Below are 17,592 nucleotides of genomic sequence, written 5' to 3' on the forward strand. Positions count from 1 at the left end.
GCTGTTAAACACTTACTGTGTGCAAATCACAGCATTAGGAGTTGGAAGAGAAAAACAAGGTATTATGCTTTTTTGTTTATTCCATGAATAAGATGAGGCATGAGAAAGGCAAGGTGTAACCCTTGAGTTGCTTACACTCCAGTGAACAAAACAGACACGCAAATGGGGAATATTCTAGAACAGAAGCATGAGACAATGCCGTGAGAGCCCTGGGGAAGGAGGGAGCTGGTCCAGTCAGGAGGACTTGGAATGGATTTCAGGGCAGGAGGATTCTGAGCAAGGCTTTCTTTGAAAGATGTGTAGGGACTGGCCAGTAGGGGCAAGGAAAAGGAAGTTTTCCAGACACTTTTCTGATTTGTAGAGTGGGGATAAGAATTACAAGCCTTAGAGATTATTTTGAGGATAAAGGAGATAGTATATCAAAAAAAAAAAAAAAAAAGAAGAAGAAGAAGAAGAAATATCAAAAAAGAGAAAAGAAAAGAAAAGAAAAAAAGAAAAAACTTGGCAAACTATCATTTCCTTTGCAAGCAGACGAAGCTATAACATAGGCAGTGTCAGGGTCGTGCTGCAGAAACGCAAGTCTGGTTGGGCGTGGAGAATGGGTTGGGTGGGGGAGACAGTGGGCTGGGTGTCCCCATCAGATACCCCTGGCCCTACACAGAGAGGGACTGAGGAGGTGGGAGGGGGGCAGAGAGGAGCAGTCAGGATCATGGGGAAAGGGAGTGTGTCTCCGAGTCTCCAGGCCCCTGACAGGGCTTGGCGCAGGACTTCAGGCCCAGCAAGCTCCATAGATGCTGACTGAGCAAATGAATGGCAGGAGCAGCCCCTGCTGCCTGATCAATATGTACATGCAGGTCTCCCGCTGCGTGCTCCAAATGGGAAAGGGTACCAGCGGGCTTTGCCAAGTGCACTGTCAATATGACACAGTACTCCACTACCTTGGAACTAGAAGACTTGTTGCAAGGTGGCATTCTGTGCCACCCTGCATGAAATTGGGCATTTTGCTTTCTCTAAGGGGCTCTAGAGTGCTGATGGGTTGGACATCATCTATACTCCTCAGCTGAGAGCTTGGCAGAGAAGGTGTGTCAGAGGGATGAGGGTGTAGAGGTGGGCAGACCCTTCTCCGGGGTCCCCTCTGACCCATTGTGGCTGGTGTGCCTTCCTCCCTGATTTGGACATGGTACCATGTTCAAATCAAATGGCATAAATTGCTGGATTTCAAATCCATTTGGGTAGCAAAACACCTGGAAGTCGTGGAGCTTTGTGTGGAACGCCTTGAAATACTGATCATTTAGCTCCATTGTATGAAATAGGAACACTTTTGTTAGCAGGAAAGCCAACTATATTATACGTGCATTATGTTTCAATCACAACCAAAACGCAGGCTGTCAAGCTCATCAATGCCTGCTGTCTCTGAGCCCCTCTGCTTGCTTTTCTCAGTGGGCAGCATCACCAAGCCTCTTCCCAGAGCCCAGTGCAGAAACCTGGAGTTATCCTCACCTTGTTGCTCTCCCTGTTTGCCCACCCCTCTCCCACCCCACATCTATCCAATGACCAAACTCCATGAAATTGGCTTGCAAGTTAGCTACTGATTCTGGACACGTTTCTCCATGCTCATTCCCGTGCCTTCATTCAGACGGCCACCATCTCTTACCTGGATTACAGTCACAACCTCACTTCCATCTAACACACCCCTGCACTACACAGCCAGCAGCCCTTGCTAAGCACCAGTCCAATGGAGTCATTCCTCTGCCCCCAGCAGCCTTCCAGGGGCTCCAAGCTTACAAAACCCATTCTGGTCCATGAACAGTCCTCCAGTTTAATTTTCCCCAGCTTCACTATCATGCTCTATGTTTTTATTTTGTTTTATTTTATTTTATTTATTTATTTATTGGCTGTGTTGGGTCTTTGTTGCTGCGTGCAGGCTTTCTCTAGTTGCAGAGAGCCGGGGGCTACTCTTTGTTGCAGCACAAGGACTGCTCATTGTGGTGGCTTCTGTTGTTGTGGAGTATGGGCTCTAGGCACACGGGCTTCAGTAGTTGCAGTGCGTAGGCTTCAGTGGTTGTGGCTTGCAGGCTCTAGAGCACAGGCTCAGCAGTTGTGGCACACAGGCTTAGTTGCTCCGTGACATGTGAGATCTTCCCGGACCAGGGCTCGAACCCATGTCCCCGGCATTGGCAGGCGGATTCTTAACACTGCGCCACCAGGGAAGCCCCACGCCCTGCATTTTTAGACAAAGAGAATTATTTGCTATTTGGGACCGTGTTGTGTCCTCTCTGGCTGGAACGTCTCCCCTGGACACAGTCACCTGGTTAACTCCTCCTTCTACCTCATCTCCGATGATGCCTCCTTCATGAAGTCTTCTCCCCCTGAGATGAGATGCGCATTCCTCAGAGCTCTCAGTGCACAAATGCAGAACCTCATCAGCTCTTCTTTGGGTTCCTGGAGCCTCCTAGATGGTGTCCTGACACCCCACTGAGGGCCACCCTTTGATTCTCTACACAGCAGCCAGACTCTTCTCTCTGAAAGGCAAATCTGATCACGAGGCTCCTGCTACCCTCAGGTCAAGTCTAAACTCCTAGGGTGAATTACAAGGCCCTCTGTGATCAAGCCTGTTGCAGCCTCTAGTTCAACTCACCCCAAGCCCTCTGCGCTCTGGCTGCCCCGAATCTCCCATCAGCCCTCCAACATGACACCCACTCTCCAGCTCTGAAATTTGCTTACCTGCTTCCTATATCTGGACCCTTCCCCTGGCTCCCGACTATTTACCTGACTACATCCTTCAGGTGTCGGTTGAACATCACTTCCTCAGGAAAGCCTTCTTTGGAGCCCCAAACTAGGTTGTGTCTCTCTCCCTAGTCCATGTTCCAGTGCCTACCGCTCATAGATTTAGTTGCTTGGTGAATCGGCTATTGTTTCTTTTAGAATGTGAGCTGGAGAACCATGTGTATTTTGTAATTGCCTACGTTTCTAGCATTATATAGAACAATGCTCAATAAGTATTTATAGCATCAAGGATGAACGAATGCATGTGTCTGTTCTTACCACTAGAAGCTGAAACGCCTCGCTAACTTGTCTTAAGTGTGGGGGGCATGGGATCTGCTTAATTGTTTGTTGACTAAATGGGTGAGTGAGTGATCAGCTCTTTTCAAGCTCATTCATTTTATTATACTTAAAACATTGTACTTTCTCCCGTTTTACCATCTGCAAGAACTTGCTGACAAAAAGTGGCAGCAGGCCCCGAAGTTTTAAGAAAATGTGTGGAGGCAAACCTTAACATCCTGAGGCTGGAGCCTTCCCTTTTAACCTCCAGGGGTGGGTTTTAGCCCTGGAGCCCTCTGTGGGGGGCAGCATGCTTTGGCGGGGGGTGGGGGGGTTCTCCTGCTCACTCCCTGCACCCGTTTCTCCTGGCCAGAGCCTGGCCACCCAGTGGCCCCGCCGCCCCCATGGATCCGCTGAACCTGTCCTGGTACGATGACGATCCGGAGAGCCGGAACTGGAGCCGGCCCTTCAACGGGTCCGAAGGGAAGGCCGACAGGCCCCACTACAACTACTACGCCACGCTGCTCACCCTGCTCATCTTCGTCATCGTCTTCGGCAACGTGCTGGTGTGCATGGCCGTCTCCCGCGAGAAGGCGCTGCAGACCACCACCAACTACCTGATCGTCAGCCTCGCCGTGGCCGACCTCCTGGTGGCCACGCTCGTCATGCCCTGGGGGGTCTACCTGGAGGTTGGTCTGGGCCCCCGCGGTGCTCCGGTGCCTGCCCCGGGGGAGGCCAGGCTCCTCGCTGCGTCCCACCAGGAGGGTGCCTTCTCGGGTGGGCTCTTCCTCCACTCTGGGCTCAGTCTTACAAAATGGGTAGATTGTCTCCTTAACGATCCCGACTGCCTGCTGTAAGATGCTTACTAAGTGCCAGGCCTCGCGTTCGTCCTTCACGTACAGCATCTCCCCACCGAGTCCTCACAGCATCTTCTAGATGCTGAGCCGGGTAGTCAGAGAAGTTCGGTGACTTCTCCAGCATCACACAGCGGCTGGAACTTGGGCCCCAGAGCCGGCTCATCAGGTCACGTTGAGGATGGGAATCGTGGACGAGGGGCTCCGGGGACAGCATAGGCTTGTGCTCCCCGGCCTGAAATCTTCACCCCTCTCTCCCCGCTTCAGAATGGGGGGGGGGTGTGCTGCTCCACGCGCTCCTCCCTGCCCACCCCCCCCCGCCGTGTGTACTAGCCTGTATCTGGGACCACTTGGCCGAGGCCGCTGTGAACTGTGCCGCTCCCCCTTTCCTCGGGAAGGACCCCATGGTGACCCACTGCTTGGCTAGGAACAGAGCCTGGAATAGTGAGTAGGCAGCCCCCGCTGTGGGCCAGGCGCTTTCCCCAGACACACACTCAGCAAATCCTCGTGCCGATTCTGAGTCGATGCCATTCTTCGCACTTTAAGGAAGAAGAAACGGAAGCATGGAGAAGTTGCCTGTCTTCACCCAGATCACAAAGCAAAGGGAGAAATTTGAGAAGTGCTGAAGTGGGGACCCACCTCCAGGAGGACAGTTTCCAGAGCCGGCAGGCAGATGAGGGAGGGTCTGAGTGGGCACAGTCTGGATCCTGCCACTTTCTCTGCCCAGGGTTCTGGGGTGGAGTCTGGGTGCATGGGAAGCTGACCGGGCATGCAGGAAAAAGCTAAGGCCAAGGTCACCAAGGTCTCTGAGCTGTTACCTTCCTGACCTGGATGAGAGGGCAATTTACCTGTGCTGCAGAGGCAAGCCCCTGCCTGGGAAGGAAGGGCTTCCACCTTTCAAAGAAAACACAAAACCTCTTTAGGTTTGAGCAAAGGAGACATCTAGGAGAAGAAGCAGATATGGGGAGGAGAGGCTGATCCCTCTGTCTCCATGTCCCCAGGGGCTCCTATTGTCACTACCACATGGGCCCACCGGGAGCTCTGGGTTATCACTCTCTTGGCTTCCTTTAGCACGGCCCAGACAGGCTGGACTTCCCAAATGATCTGAATATTAAGAGAGAACCAATAAGAATCAAACAATAGATGCAATACAACCTGAAAACATACTGGGGCCACCAGCCAGGCATCCAGTTCCTCCATGACTGCACGTTTATGGGGACCCCTGGACTCTGTCCATCCTACGTCCTGTCTGAGGGCCTCTCCCTCAGGAGCCCTTTCTTGATTCTTAGGCCTGTTCCCCTCCTGCTCCCTTGCAAAGGAGGTTCCCAGGTCAGAGACCATCAGGTGAAAAATGATGGGTGTCTGGCCAAGCAAACAACCTCTCTGTGCCTGGTTTCCTCATCTATAAAGTGGAGGTAATCATAGTGCTTATGTCATAGCATTGTCTGCGAATCATGTGAGTTAACATGAAAAGTGCTTAGAATGGCAGCAGGTACACAGTAAGCATCGTGTAAAGGTAGCCATGACAACGGTGATGAAGATGAAGATGAAGATAGATAGTCACACCTCTCCACACTGAAGCACCCTCCCCATACCCAGGCAAAGAGGTGCCGTCTTCCAGAGGAAGGCGTGCTCTGCTCAGAGCTCTGGGGCTTCCAGATCCACCATCCCCACCCAAACCCTCTAAGAGAGGGCCAGATCTGTGCATTAGGGATCCTAGGAACCTGTAAGTCTTTCATAAAGATATTTTAAACATACCTGTTCACATTATTTTAAAGGTGAAGCTCAGTGTTTCAGGGGAGCGTGGAGAACAGCGTCTCAGAGGGCAGTGCTCAAACGTGTCCATCAAAACAAGAGCTGGACAGTGGGCCTTGCTTACATGACATTGTCTCAGCTACTTATTGTCCCTAGAGAATGTCCCAAGTGGAGTCTCACCCTATCCCAATATTCTATGAAAGCATCCTCCCAGCTCATACTGTACCCTCTCCAAGTGATGTTCTTGTTGTCCAGCGTTTTCCGTCCTGTTCCATTTCCAAGGATGTTAAATGCCTCTGATAGCCTGCCACATTGGCACCCAGCCAGGTGGCGCTGGATGTGCACTGTTTATTCTGCTCAGTGTATGGAAAGCAGGCTGGTTTTGGAGTGGGCGGACCGGGTTCCATTCCCGGCCCTACAACTTTCCATCTGGAGAAGCCGAGAGAAGAAAGCCAGGGCTCCCTTGTCTGCATTGCCATTTTGGCCTCACAAACCTTTGAGGGGAGAGTTTGCTGGGTGCATTTTCCAGAAGAGCAGATGAAATTGAGAAAGTGAGCAGAGTCAGAACGCAGTTATGTACTCACTCGGTCAACAGGTATGAGCACGTTTGCATCCTGCTTCACCCTTGGGGCTGGGCTCTAAGGCCCTGGCGGGGCTATGACAGTGCACCCTGATGGAGAGGACAAGGCCCACCCTGCAGGTCGCAGCCTCATGTAGGCAAGAATGTTGATGAATGTTGTCCAGAGGTGTGGAGGAATCAGCCCTGGGGTGGGACTAGGAAATCTGGAGGTCAGTCCTCCCTCTGCTACTAAATCACTGGGTGATCTTGGGCCAATCTTTTTCCTCCCTGACCCCAAGTTAGTCTACCCTTGCAGTTGTAATCGCTCCTTTCCTGCTTTGTGTTTATCTAGTACTTTTTACATAATCATCTCCTCTTTTGACAAGCTAGATGGCCCCTTCCAAGGCAGCTCAGGAGAGAGCATAGGATGTGCTGCCCAAAGAACTTGCTTCAGTTTCCAGCCCCGCTGCACACCATCTGGGTGTGCGCCTGAGCTTCATTCCCTCGTCCAGGGGTGGGCATAAGCCACCCCCTCTTGTACGAGCTTTAAGAACAATAAATGAGGTAAAGTACGTGCCCACGTACTTTAGGAGATGCTCTATACATAGTGCCTGCCAGCACACTTTCTTGAGCCTTTGATTCAGAAGCCCCTAACTGCATTCTAGAGCAGCTGCTCCTGGGACCTTGGAGGAGGCCCCTCCTTCTGTGCTCCAGGAAGGCTTTGGCAGCAGGGATTGAGAGCTCCCTGAAGACTTTGTCAGGATTGTTCACCACTGTGCCCCAGAGTCTAGGATGGAGCCGGACACATAGTAAGTTGCTCAATAAGTGTCTGTAGGAAAGAAGGAAGGCGAGGAGGAGGGAAGGAAGCAGGAAGGATGGAGAAGACAGCCCTGATATCTCAGACCTAGATCCCCAGGGGGAGGAGAGCAGCTTGGAAATACTAATCCTAGGAGGGCATCAAAGTGTGGCATAGACCAGGCAGGCCTGGGACCCTTCCAGTGGTGCCCTAAAGGTAGACCCTGTTGATGCCAGGGAAACCCCTTCTATCCCCTTCTACCTCCGTGCTCCCCTGCCTGGCCCCAGGACAGCCCGCTCCTGCCTGCCTGGCCAGCGCTTGGACACCAGCGCCCCACATGAGCCCCCGCGAGGGCAGTGCTCACGAGAGGCCTCCCGTCTTCCGGGAAAAGCTGCTGTTCCCTCCGTGCCGTGCCCATCACTGCCCTTAAATGCTAGTGATTGGCTCTATGCCTGAGCAGCTAAGCGGGCAGTGCTGAGAATGCGCGTGATGATCCGCCCCGCTGCCCTGCTGTGCCTTGCAGAGTGGGCACCGCGCAGCTCCCGCCACCAGGAGGGGGCTTTCCTGCTGCTCTTTTCTCCAATAGGCAGCAACCCGAGCTGTCCCTCCCTGTCCTGACTCTGTCCTCAGGGATGGGGCCTGCTCCAGGCTTCCAGGGCTGCCTGCTGTGTGGGCGTGCGTGCCTGTGTGTGTAACGGGAGGGGTGGCGGTGTGGGTGTGCATGGGCCATGAGTGTGTGTCCGGGGAGGGGGGAAGAGGGGCACCAAGTGCTCCTGCCACGAGCTGGGCTTCTCATTTCACACCGAACCAGGGAGGTATCATTACACAGCTTCCCCAGCCCGCCCTGCTCCTCTGAAAGCTCTAGGCCAAGCTTCCCTTGTCTCATTCTCTTAAGTGTAACGAGGAGCAGAAACGTCCTTACTGCTTCACAGTCATCGTCTTCACCACTGTTCTTAACGGACACTTACTGGGTCCCAGCCGTGTGCCACACACCAAGGGGCGGCCTGGCTCCCCCCTAGACCTGGGCCAGGGAGGGGCAGAGGCTGAGCTGAAAGGCCTCCGGCGAGTCGCGGCACTTTTCTGAGGTTCAGTTTCCTCACTGGTAATGTGAGGCTCGCAAGGTGTTCACACAAAGGTTTTACAGATGAGGGTTCCAAGCGGAGGCACTCGGGTAAGCTGGTTGTCTTTCTTCTAGCAAACCTCCGGCACAAAGTGGCCTGTGTGTCTAAGAGGAGAGGGGCCGGGGCAAGGGCCTCAGGCACCCACGGCCACGGCTCTGCGTGGCTGCCCCTCTTCTTCTCGGCCGGAGAGCCGCGAGGCCCCTGCCGAGCCCAGGGCCCGACCCACCCCAGGACACCAAGCTGCAGTGCCTGGGTCGATCTCCTCTATGTTGCTTTGTCCCTAGGTGGTGGGCGAGTGGAAATTCAGCAGGATTCACTGTGACATCTTTGTCACTCTGGATGTCATGATGTGTACAGCAAGCATCCTGAACCTGTGTGCCATCAGCATCGACAGGTGAGCCCAGCCAGGATGGGAGAGGTGACCCAGACCCCTCACCTCCTGGGCTGCCCCACCTCTCCTGCAGGGTCAGGCTCTGTCCAAGATGCCGTACGGCTGGCTGTGTGCCTGCGTGTCCACGTGTTTGTGTGTGTGTGTATGCGTGTGTGCATGCACACGTGAGTGTGTGCACATGTGTGGGGGAGCCTATGTGTCTGGCTGGGAGAGGACAGACCCCCCAAAAGGAGGCCGTCTATGGACAGTGATGCTACCAAGAATAGCCAGACAGGGACAGGCATAGAGGAGAAAGCCTCTTTGAGCTCTTGACCTGACTGAAACCCCAGCTCTATCATTTCTTACTTACGTGACCTTGGGCAGATTGTGGATGTTTTCAGAACCCTAATTTCATTGTCTAGAAAGCAAGCACAATGACACTTGCCCATGTGCGACTCTAGTGTCTGGTTGTGCATTTCATGTCCAGCGCATGGCACATGGCCAAGGGGGCCCAGGCTCTTCTCACCTTGCTGAGCTCTATCCTCAGAGCCCTTTTACTAATTTGCACACATGGGCCACATGGGCTCCCAGAGGCCCTGGCCCTACGCCCCTCGCAGGATTCTTGGAGAATGAATGGAGCCAATGTCTCAGAAGTGCTGGGTAGGGCCACTTGTGGGATCATCAATTACCATTGTTATTATTTTCTGCTGAATGAGACCTGACGCTTGCTCTGAGGGGCCCAGCTACCAATCCATCAGCAAACGCTTCCACCCGCCACGGCCCCAGCACAGGTGCACCGGGGACAGTTTCAAAGGTGCAAAGACCCAGGCTGTGGCCCCCTCCCCCAAAAGCCTAAAATCTAAGCAGGGAGACTGGAGCAGTTGATACGATCCAGGATCGAATGGTAGCCAGTCAGTCATTAAGCACTTGATCGGGTGTCACCAGCTGTCCTCCCTGTCTGAGTTGGGGGCAGGATTTAGAGTAGACAGCAGGTGGACCAACTTTCCATCCTCCCAAAGTGGGGTGTCTCTGTAGTGCGCAGGCTGTGTAGTGAGGGGTCCCTGGGCCTGTGCCCATGCCCTTGCAGGTACACAGCCGTGGCCATGCCCATGCTCTACAACACGCGCTACAGCTCCAAGCGCCGGGTCACCGTCATGATTGCCATCGTCTGGGTCCTGTCCTTCACCATCTCCTGCCCGCTGCTCTTTGGCCTCAACAACACAGGTGAGTTCTGCCTCTGGTTGCCTGAGGCTCAGCTGGCCTGGGTCCTGCCCCTGTGCAGGACCTCAAGGGAGCTGAACCCTGGTGCGGACACGGGTGGTGGCCCATCAGGAGCCTGTTCTCCACCTCGGACTGAGGCCAGGCTGAGTCTCCCGGGCCAAGCCTGACTCCGAGTTGTACCTGGCTGTACCTGGTGAGGTCAGAGAGGAACAGTGGCCTGGGGCACAATGGGGTTGGGTGAGGAGTGGAGATAACGCTTCAGGAGGATTTTCGTTTTCAACTTTGTTTAAATCGAAGCAGACCAGACAGCCTTGAAAAATGCACGTATGTGCCTGTCTGCATGTGTGCACACAGGGTGGGAGGCTGCTGAGCCTTCAGCACCCCTGACAATAGTGTTTGTATGATGAAGCTGCAGCCCCAGGTCTGGCCAAACCCAGGCCAGGCCTGAGTCACCTGGAGCAGGAAAGGTAGAAACAAGTAGGAGGCTAGCCCACTGTGACTGGGTCCTGTGTGAGGCAGTCAGCAGCATCTCAGACAGAGGAGGCACAGCACCCATCAGGGAGGTAGATGACACTGGTGTGCCTCCAAGAGACCATCACCATACAGGACACAAGGAAGTCTTGAAAGCATGTGGCTCAAAATCTAAGTGTCCTGAGAATTCCAAGAAGCAGAAATAGGGCTAAGAGTATTTGAATTAATCTGGAAAGGCCCTGGGTGAGAGGACAGATATCTGCTAGATCTGGAAGGGAACTTGGAAAGACATTGGAACACAGGTGAGTTCAGCAAAGAGAACCAAGTCATCTTGTCCCTAAAATTAAAAGGTGTCAGACCTGCCACCAATACACAGGAAAGCCTAACATAGTAGTTTACTCTTCTTATATCATTTTCTCCCATCATTTTTCCCCCAAAATCGTGGCTCCACTTGTGTGCTCATGGATGACAAAACTAATGACTAAGTAGTGAAGGGATATTAATGGAAACACTCGGAAGCAGTCATCACAGCTTAGCTTTGTGCTCATGGTTGTTTTTAATACTCTGATTTATGCTGCGTATTTATTTACATCTAACGTTTCCAGGCCGCCTTAGGCGTCTAGTCATATTCTCGGTAACATTGCTCCTCGGCGGCTGGGAAGGCACTGTGGCCTGGGGGGGCCTGCTGACGCACCCACGCTGGGGCTCTCCTCCCCGCAGACCAGAACGAGTGCATCATCGCCAACCCCGCCTTTGTGGTCTACTCCTCCATTGTCTCCTTCTACGTGCCCTTCATCGTCACCCTGCTGGTCTACATCAAGATTTACGTCGTCCTCCGCAGGAGGCGCAAGCGGGTCAACACCAAACGCAGCAGCCGGGCTTTCAGGGCCAACCTGAGGGCCCCACTCAAGGTCCTGAGATCTCCTCCCCCAATGTCCCTGCCTAGCCGTGACCTGGGGGTGCATGGGGTCCAGGCTGGAGGAGCTCCCAGGAGCTGGATGCCAGCAGATTTTGAAGGCTGGGACCTCAGTGGGCGACTTGAATCTCCAGGAGTGGGAGGTGGGGAGGAGGGCAGAGACCACCTCGGAGGAGAGGTCTTTGCATGGAGACTTTTGTCTGAACCCAGCAGCTCTTGGTGCTCCTCTTCTTTGCTTTTCTTCCTTCTCCTTTCCTCACTCTGGCCCTACTGTCTCCCTTTCTGTCCCTCTGATGACTCCATCCCATCTCCTTTATCTTCCATGCTCTGTCCTCTTGCATTCAAACCTCCTTCTACCTCACCTGCTCCCACCTCTTTCCCTCCTCTGCCCCCCTTTCATTTCCATATTTGCATCTTGTGACTTCTCCCCTCTGCTCAGCTCTCCCTGAGGAAGACGGTATGTGGGCACAGAAGGAACAAGAGCTTTGGGCTTAGATACATCAGGTTCAAATCCCAGCACCACCACTTTTTTGCTGAGTGACCTTGGGCAAGTTGCTCAACTTCTCTGAGCCTCGGTTTCCTCATCTGTTACATGTGAATACTGATCTCACAGGGTGGTCTTGAGGATTCAGTGTGAGAGGGATTGAGCATGCCTAGTAGGGTGCCTGATCCTTAGCAGATGCCACATAAAAGTCAGGGCCCTGTTGTCCTTCATCCTGCCCACCTCTTCCCATCACAGACCAAACTTCGCCCTCACCTCAGTCACCTCCTCAGGCCCCTGCCCTCCTAATATCTGCCCTTTTCTGAGCCCCTGTGCCCAGCCTGACTGCCCTACATTGGGTTTCTGTCCCCACTCCCCTCCCTATCATGACCCATGTGCTGGCTCACTCCACAGGGCACCTGCACTCACCCCGAGGACATGAAATTCTGCACCGTTATCATGAAGTCTAATGGGAGTTTCCCTGTGAACAGGCGGAGAGTGGTAAGTGTGCAGGTCAGGGACCCGGAGCCCGGTCTCTGCCTCTAGGGAAATGCACCTGCCATGATTCTCGAAGACCTCACCAGCTGGTCAAAGGGATAAGCACCTCCCAGCTTCCCCCACTTTGTTTCAGCTGAGCCCAGGCTTACCACACATACTCGTAAGCAGGCGTGGAGTAAGACAGCTCAATTCTGCAAGGCACAGAGAGGTATCCCTAGCACAAGGAAATGGTTGGGAGAAAGGATTTGGCCATATAACAATAACAATAATAATAATGGCTATGCCCATTAATAGGACACCTACCATCTCCCTATTACCTCATCAAATCCTCACAGCAACCCTGAGAGGTAAGTCTTATTGATCTTATAGATCTTCATTTTACAGAAGAGAAACAGAGGCTCAGAGAGGTTAGATAACTCACCCAGGGCTAAACAGTTAGTGAGAGAGTGAGTAGTTGAGCCCAGACCTAAGTGCCTCTCTGAAATCCATGCCTGAGTTCTTCTTACTTACATAAGCTGCCTTACAGACAGGCAGGTTCTGGGTCTGGAGGCTGGGTGCTGGGAGTGGAGGGAGGGAGCAGAGCAGGCGCGGGGCTCACAATAAAGTGCAGCCTGTAAGTCGAGTCCAGAGGTGCAGAGTCCCAGCAGAGCCCAGGCTCTGCTCAGTGACAGTAGCACCAAGGTCCAAGCAGCAGATGTCCCACCCCCTGGGGTGAGCAGAGGATGGGCCAGGGAACCCACAAAGAACTGCACAGCAAATCCAGGGCAGGTGTCTTCCGGAAGCAGAGCCCCTGCTCTTCACCTGAACATTCACTATTCACCGGCAGGCAGGACTCCAAGCCACTGTTTGAGATAGGGGCTGAGACAGGGACTCAGGACTGGAGCACCTGGGCTCAAGGTGAGGCTCCACTTCAGATGCTCAGGCCGAGACCTCAAGGCCTGGAGTGAGGGAACAGGAGGAAGGACCTGGGAGGCCATGAGGACCTGAGGCCAGGGCCCTCCAGATCAGCCCAGTGAGGAAGATGTGGGGGCCCAGGGGTTCACCCTCTGGCACCTGCGGCAGTCTACCGGGAGAAATGGATCTCACCTGTGAGTGCTGGGTCAGCCTTGGGTCAGCCCAGCAGCCCCTGTTTCAGCCTGGCAGGAAGAACAGGGGTGCCCTCTATGCAGTTAGAACGTGAGCTCCTGGAGGCAGGCACTGAACGCCAATCAGTAACTTATTCCCAGTAGCCAGCTTGGTGCCTGCAGTTAGCTGGTGTTCAGCAAGTGTTTCTCAGTTCATAAAAGAGAAGGGTATGAAGCCCCCACAGAATGGTGGTGGGGTCACTGAGGCAGCCTAAGAATTGCTCTGAGAAGGGGGCAGGGGGTGACCCAGCAGGTTGGGACTGCCGTGTGCCCTGGGTCCTGTACCCAGGCAGATCCTGCCTCCCAGTGATCATCCCCCTTGCCTCTCTGAATATAGGCATTTATTGCTTTGGGTTTTTCGTTTTGTTTTGTTTTGTTTTATTTTGTTTTTTGGCCATGCCGTGTGGCATGTGGGATCTTAGTTCCCCAACAAGGGTTTGAGCCTGTGCCCCCTGTATTGGAAGCGAGGCGTCTTAACTGCTGGACTACCAGGGAAGTCCCTACCCCTTGCCTCTGTGGCAAGTGACCCTCTGGTGTTTGCCTCTAGAGGGGGATAGGGAAGGGCTGGGTGGGGCTGGGTGAGGCCGGGTGAAGCCAGATAGATCAGGTGAGGCTGGGTAGCTGATGGCTGAGAACTTGCCTGGCTCTACCCTGAGCTCTCTGCCTCTGTGCAGGAGGCTGCCCGCCGAGCCCAGGAACTGGAGATGGAGATGCTCTCCAGTACCAGCCCGCCTGAGAGGACCCGGTACAGCCCCATCCCGCCCAGCCACCACCAGCTGACCCTCCCTGACCCGTCCCACCACGGTCTCCACAGCACACCTGACAGCCCTGCCAAACCAGAGAAGAACGGGCATGCCAAAGACCACCCCAAGATTGCCAAGATCTTTGAGATCCAGTCCATGCCCAATGGCAAAACCCGGACCTCTCTCAAGACCATGAGCCGCAGGAAACTCTCCCAGCAGAAGGAGAAGAAAGCCACCCAGATGCTCGCCATTGTCCTCGGTGAGTCAGCCCTGGCTGCTGGACACAGCCTGGCTCTGCCCAGCCCTGGCTGAGAAACGGACCCATCACTGCAGGGCCCCTTACCTACCTCCCATTGCTCCCTAATCATGCCTGGTAGGTCACAGGATGGGCACTTTTCAGGTACAGGTCAAGCCCATTGACATACCTGACTAGGTAGATGCTATAATTATGCTCATTTTAAAGATGGGGAGACTGAAGTTCGGAGAGCTTGAATAACTTGGTCAAAGAGGATGCATGACTTAAACTTAGGCAGTCTGACTCCAGAATCTGAACTTGACCAGTTTATCATAATGACCCCTAGAACCTTGTGACCTCGGGCAAGTCATCTTTCTCTCTCATGTCCCCATCAGTAGAGAGTAGGTTACTTCTCAGGTTTGTTGTGGTCATCAAATGATACCCAGCAGTAAAAGCATTTTACAAACTACAAAGTAGAACACAGAAGTGTTGTTGATATTGCTGTTGTTGAGGAATCAGGAATTCCACTTGCCTCAACCAAGACCCTGTGGGCCCAAAGCTGCGAACAGTAAACGGGGCTGTGAGGGGGCCCCCGAACGAAATGAGGGTGAGCGAGACAAGGCTTTAGGATAAATTCTCTTAGAAAACCAGATAATAAAGGTCAAAAATCAAGGGCTGGACTGACATGGGTGATGGGGACAGTGGGGAGGGACTGATGTGCCCCTGCCTCCTTGTAGCACCAGAGTAGCTGTGACACCCATCCACACCCACCACCCCTTTGACCTCCCAACAGTCCTGTGACATGAGAAGGACGGGTGTCACTATTCTGGTTTTACAAATGAGAGCTCATGGCCATAGCGGTTAGGGGACCAACCTGTGGCCACGTGGCTGGAGAAGGCAGAGCAGGCTCCAGCCAGACCCTCTGCTCCCGTCCTGGGGGGTCTCTGCTCTGTGGCTCACCCCTGCCCAGGCAGCTCTCTGTCCCCGGGGACTCCCGTGTGCCTGTGTGGCATTCTGTGCACATGGTGTCTCCCCACAGAGCATCCCACCAGACAAGGGGGCCTGAGTGAGGCAGGCAGAGTGGTGGGTGGGAGGTCGGATGCATCACAGTCTTGTGTCCCCAGGGGGGGATCAGCAAGGGGTGTCCACCAAGGCCTGGGGAAGCTGGGGGAAGGCGAAGCAAGAGCCTGGCCATCTGGGGACCTTGATAGACTGGAGTTCAGATCTCGGCTTGGCCACTCAAGAGTGGAGTGGCCCTGCACACATCACAGAGCTGCCTCGGTTTCCCGTCCCCGTGGGGATGCGGGAGGACTAAGCGGATGGGCCTCCAGCTCTCCCTCCGGCCCAGACTGCATGTTCCCCACGGCAGCGAACCAACTCTCCACTCCCGGCTTCTGCGGAGGTCTTCGTACAGACAACAAGGAAGTAGAGTAGACCTATCCATTTCTGCCAGCTGACCTCTGTCAGGATGTTAACTGTTCGGATGTGTTTTGAAGCCCACTGTGCTTCCCTATGAGGTGGGTATTGTTATATACTCTCGACAGGCAGGAGAATGAGGCTGAGGGAGGTGAGGTGTCTGCAAACGGCGGTCAGAGGCAGGTCCAGCATCCAAGACCACGGCTCCCTCCGCGGTGCTCTTGCAGCCGTGGTGCCTGGGCAGGGCCTGCAGCATGCAATTCAGGTCTCCCTGCCCCCCCCCCCCGCCCCTCCCTGGCCTGGCCGCCCTGACCGCTGCCTTCTCCCCCAGGCGTGTTCATCATCTGCTGGCTGCCCTTCTTCATCACCCACATCCTGAACATACACTGTGACTGCAACATCCCGCCCGTCCTGTACAGCGCCTTCACGTGGCTGGGCTACGTCAACAGCGCGGTGAACCCCATCATCTACACCACCTTCAACATCGAGTTCCGCAAGGCCTTCCTGAAGATCCTACACTGCTGAGCCTGCTGCCCACCTGCACAGTAGCCTCCTTCCCACCCCCCAGCCCAGCGGCCCCGCCTCGGGCCCTGGGCGCCGCGGGCAGGGGGGCGCAGGGGGGACTCGGCCTTGTCCTCACCCGCAGGCCCTGCAGTGTTAGCTTGGCTCCACGCCCCTCACTGCCCACACACCCTCGCTCTGCCAGGGCAGTGCTAGAGAGCCAGGCACGGTGTCAGCCCTCGCGCCAGACCCCAGGCTCAGGGGCAGCTCACGGAGTCCTCTCCCACTTCCAGACCCTCTCTCCTTGGCACCAAAGACACAGCCGCCTTCTCTGACCTCTCTCTGGGGCTCTGGGGTTGCGGGGCCAGTGTCAAGGCTCAGAGGCCATGCTGGCCTGGTCGTCACAGGCCTGTGCTGGATCAGGCACTGGGGAGCAATGGACAATTCACACCGTCCAAGACCCACACCAGGGAAGCCAGAGCTCTTGACCAGGCCCCAGGCAACTTCAGGCCCAGGAGACCCATGTACGTACCAGGTCTGGATGGACCCCAGAGAAGCCCAAGCCAAAAATCTGCACCCCTCCTCCCACCTGCGCCTGGCGGGGGCCGCCGCTCCCATCCACAGCCGTGGTCCTGACCCTACCGCAGCTCCCCATGAGGTTTCCATACCCTGAGGGGAGGAGCCCTGGTCTCCAGGAGCCCAGGAGGGTCTGTGGGGAGAGGACCCCCAGCCCCACCCCGAGCCCCCTCTGCTGCCCCGATGGACGCGGGTGCGTCTCCGGAGCAAATTGTTGGGCCGGCCCGGGGGGCCCGTGGCATGTCTAGGGCCTGGGTTGGGGGTGTCTGAGGTCCTCTGGGGGGCTGCCCCTGCCACCCTCTGCTGCAGACACTTTCCTTTAATCTTCCTTTTGCCTCCTCGCTCTCCCGCCCCCTCTTTCCACTGCCTCCGCCTTAGAGGAGCCCGTGGCTGAGCGGCTGCGGAACACCGTCCGGCCTGGCCTGGCCCGACCCGAGGGAGGAGGGGAAGCTGCTGCTTGGGGGAGCCCCCGGGCCCCAAACTCTGTACCATCACTACACATGCTCCAAACTAATAAAACTTCGACAAGAGTCACATCCAGGGCCCCTCAGGCAGAGGGTGCCGTGTCCCCTCCGTCCTCCGCATCGGGTGTGGCCAAAGCTCTGTGCCTGTGCTGGGGTCAGAGCTGGAGAGGCCTTCGGCAGACCCTCCGGAGAAGGCACCCCGACCACCAGCAGAGGCGACAGGACTTTGGGGGAGAGGAGGGGAGGAGCTGCTCCAGGAAGGCCAGGGAGAAGATGTGTACACCTGCGTGTCTCCCCTCATTCCAGCCTCTCCTCCCAAGTGGACCTGAGCCCTCTCAGCGCTGCTGTTGGGTGGTCCTGACCTTCAACCACCAACCAAGATGGATGGGAGGGGAGAATGTCTCCAGGGGCAATCCCACGGCATCCCCAGGGCTCCCCTAAGTGCCAGA

The 17,592-nt window shown here is 55.1% G+C and overlaps 1 protein-coding gene across 2 annotated transcripts; it reads left to right on the top strand.

The window, feature by feature from the left end:
- The first annotated feature begins 3,419 nt into the window (after positions 1-3,419).
- DRD2 (dopamine receptor D2) lies at positions 3,420-17,275 on the top strand. 2 transcript variants are annotated; one of them, XM_057749849.1, is made up of 7 exons: positions 3,420-3,731; positions 8,412-8,521; positions 9,585-9,721; positions 10,910-11,100; positions 12,001-12,087; positions 13,883-14,210; positions 15,934-17,275. In XM_057749849.1, exons 1-7 carry the CDS (start codon positions 3,447-3,449, stop codon positions 16,125-16,127), a joined length of 1,332 nt encoding a protein of 443 aa, XP_057605832.1. In that variant the 5' UTR covers positions 3,420-3,446; the 3' UTR covers positions 16,128-17,275. The 2 variants fall into 2 exon arrangements, with proteins under 2 accessions (XP_057605832.1, XP_057605831.1); XM_057749848.1 differs by lacking the exon at positions 12,001-12,087 and having other exon boundaries at positions 3,447-3,731; positions 15,934-16,127.
- The last annotated feature ends 317 nt before the right edge of the window (positions 17,276-17,592 follow it).

The sequence above is a fragment of the Hippopotamus amphibius genome, chromosome 9 (assembly GCF_030028045.1).
Source record: "Hippopotamus amphibius kiboko isolate mHipAmp2 chromosome 9, mHipAmp2.hap2, whole genome shotgun sequence".
Classification (NCBI taxonomy): Eukaryota; Metazoa; Chordata; class Mammalia; order Artiodactyla; family Hippopotamidae; genus Hippopotamus; species Hippopotamus amphibius.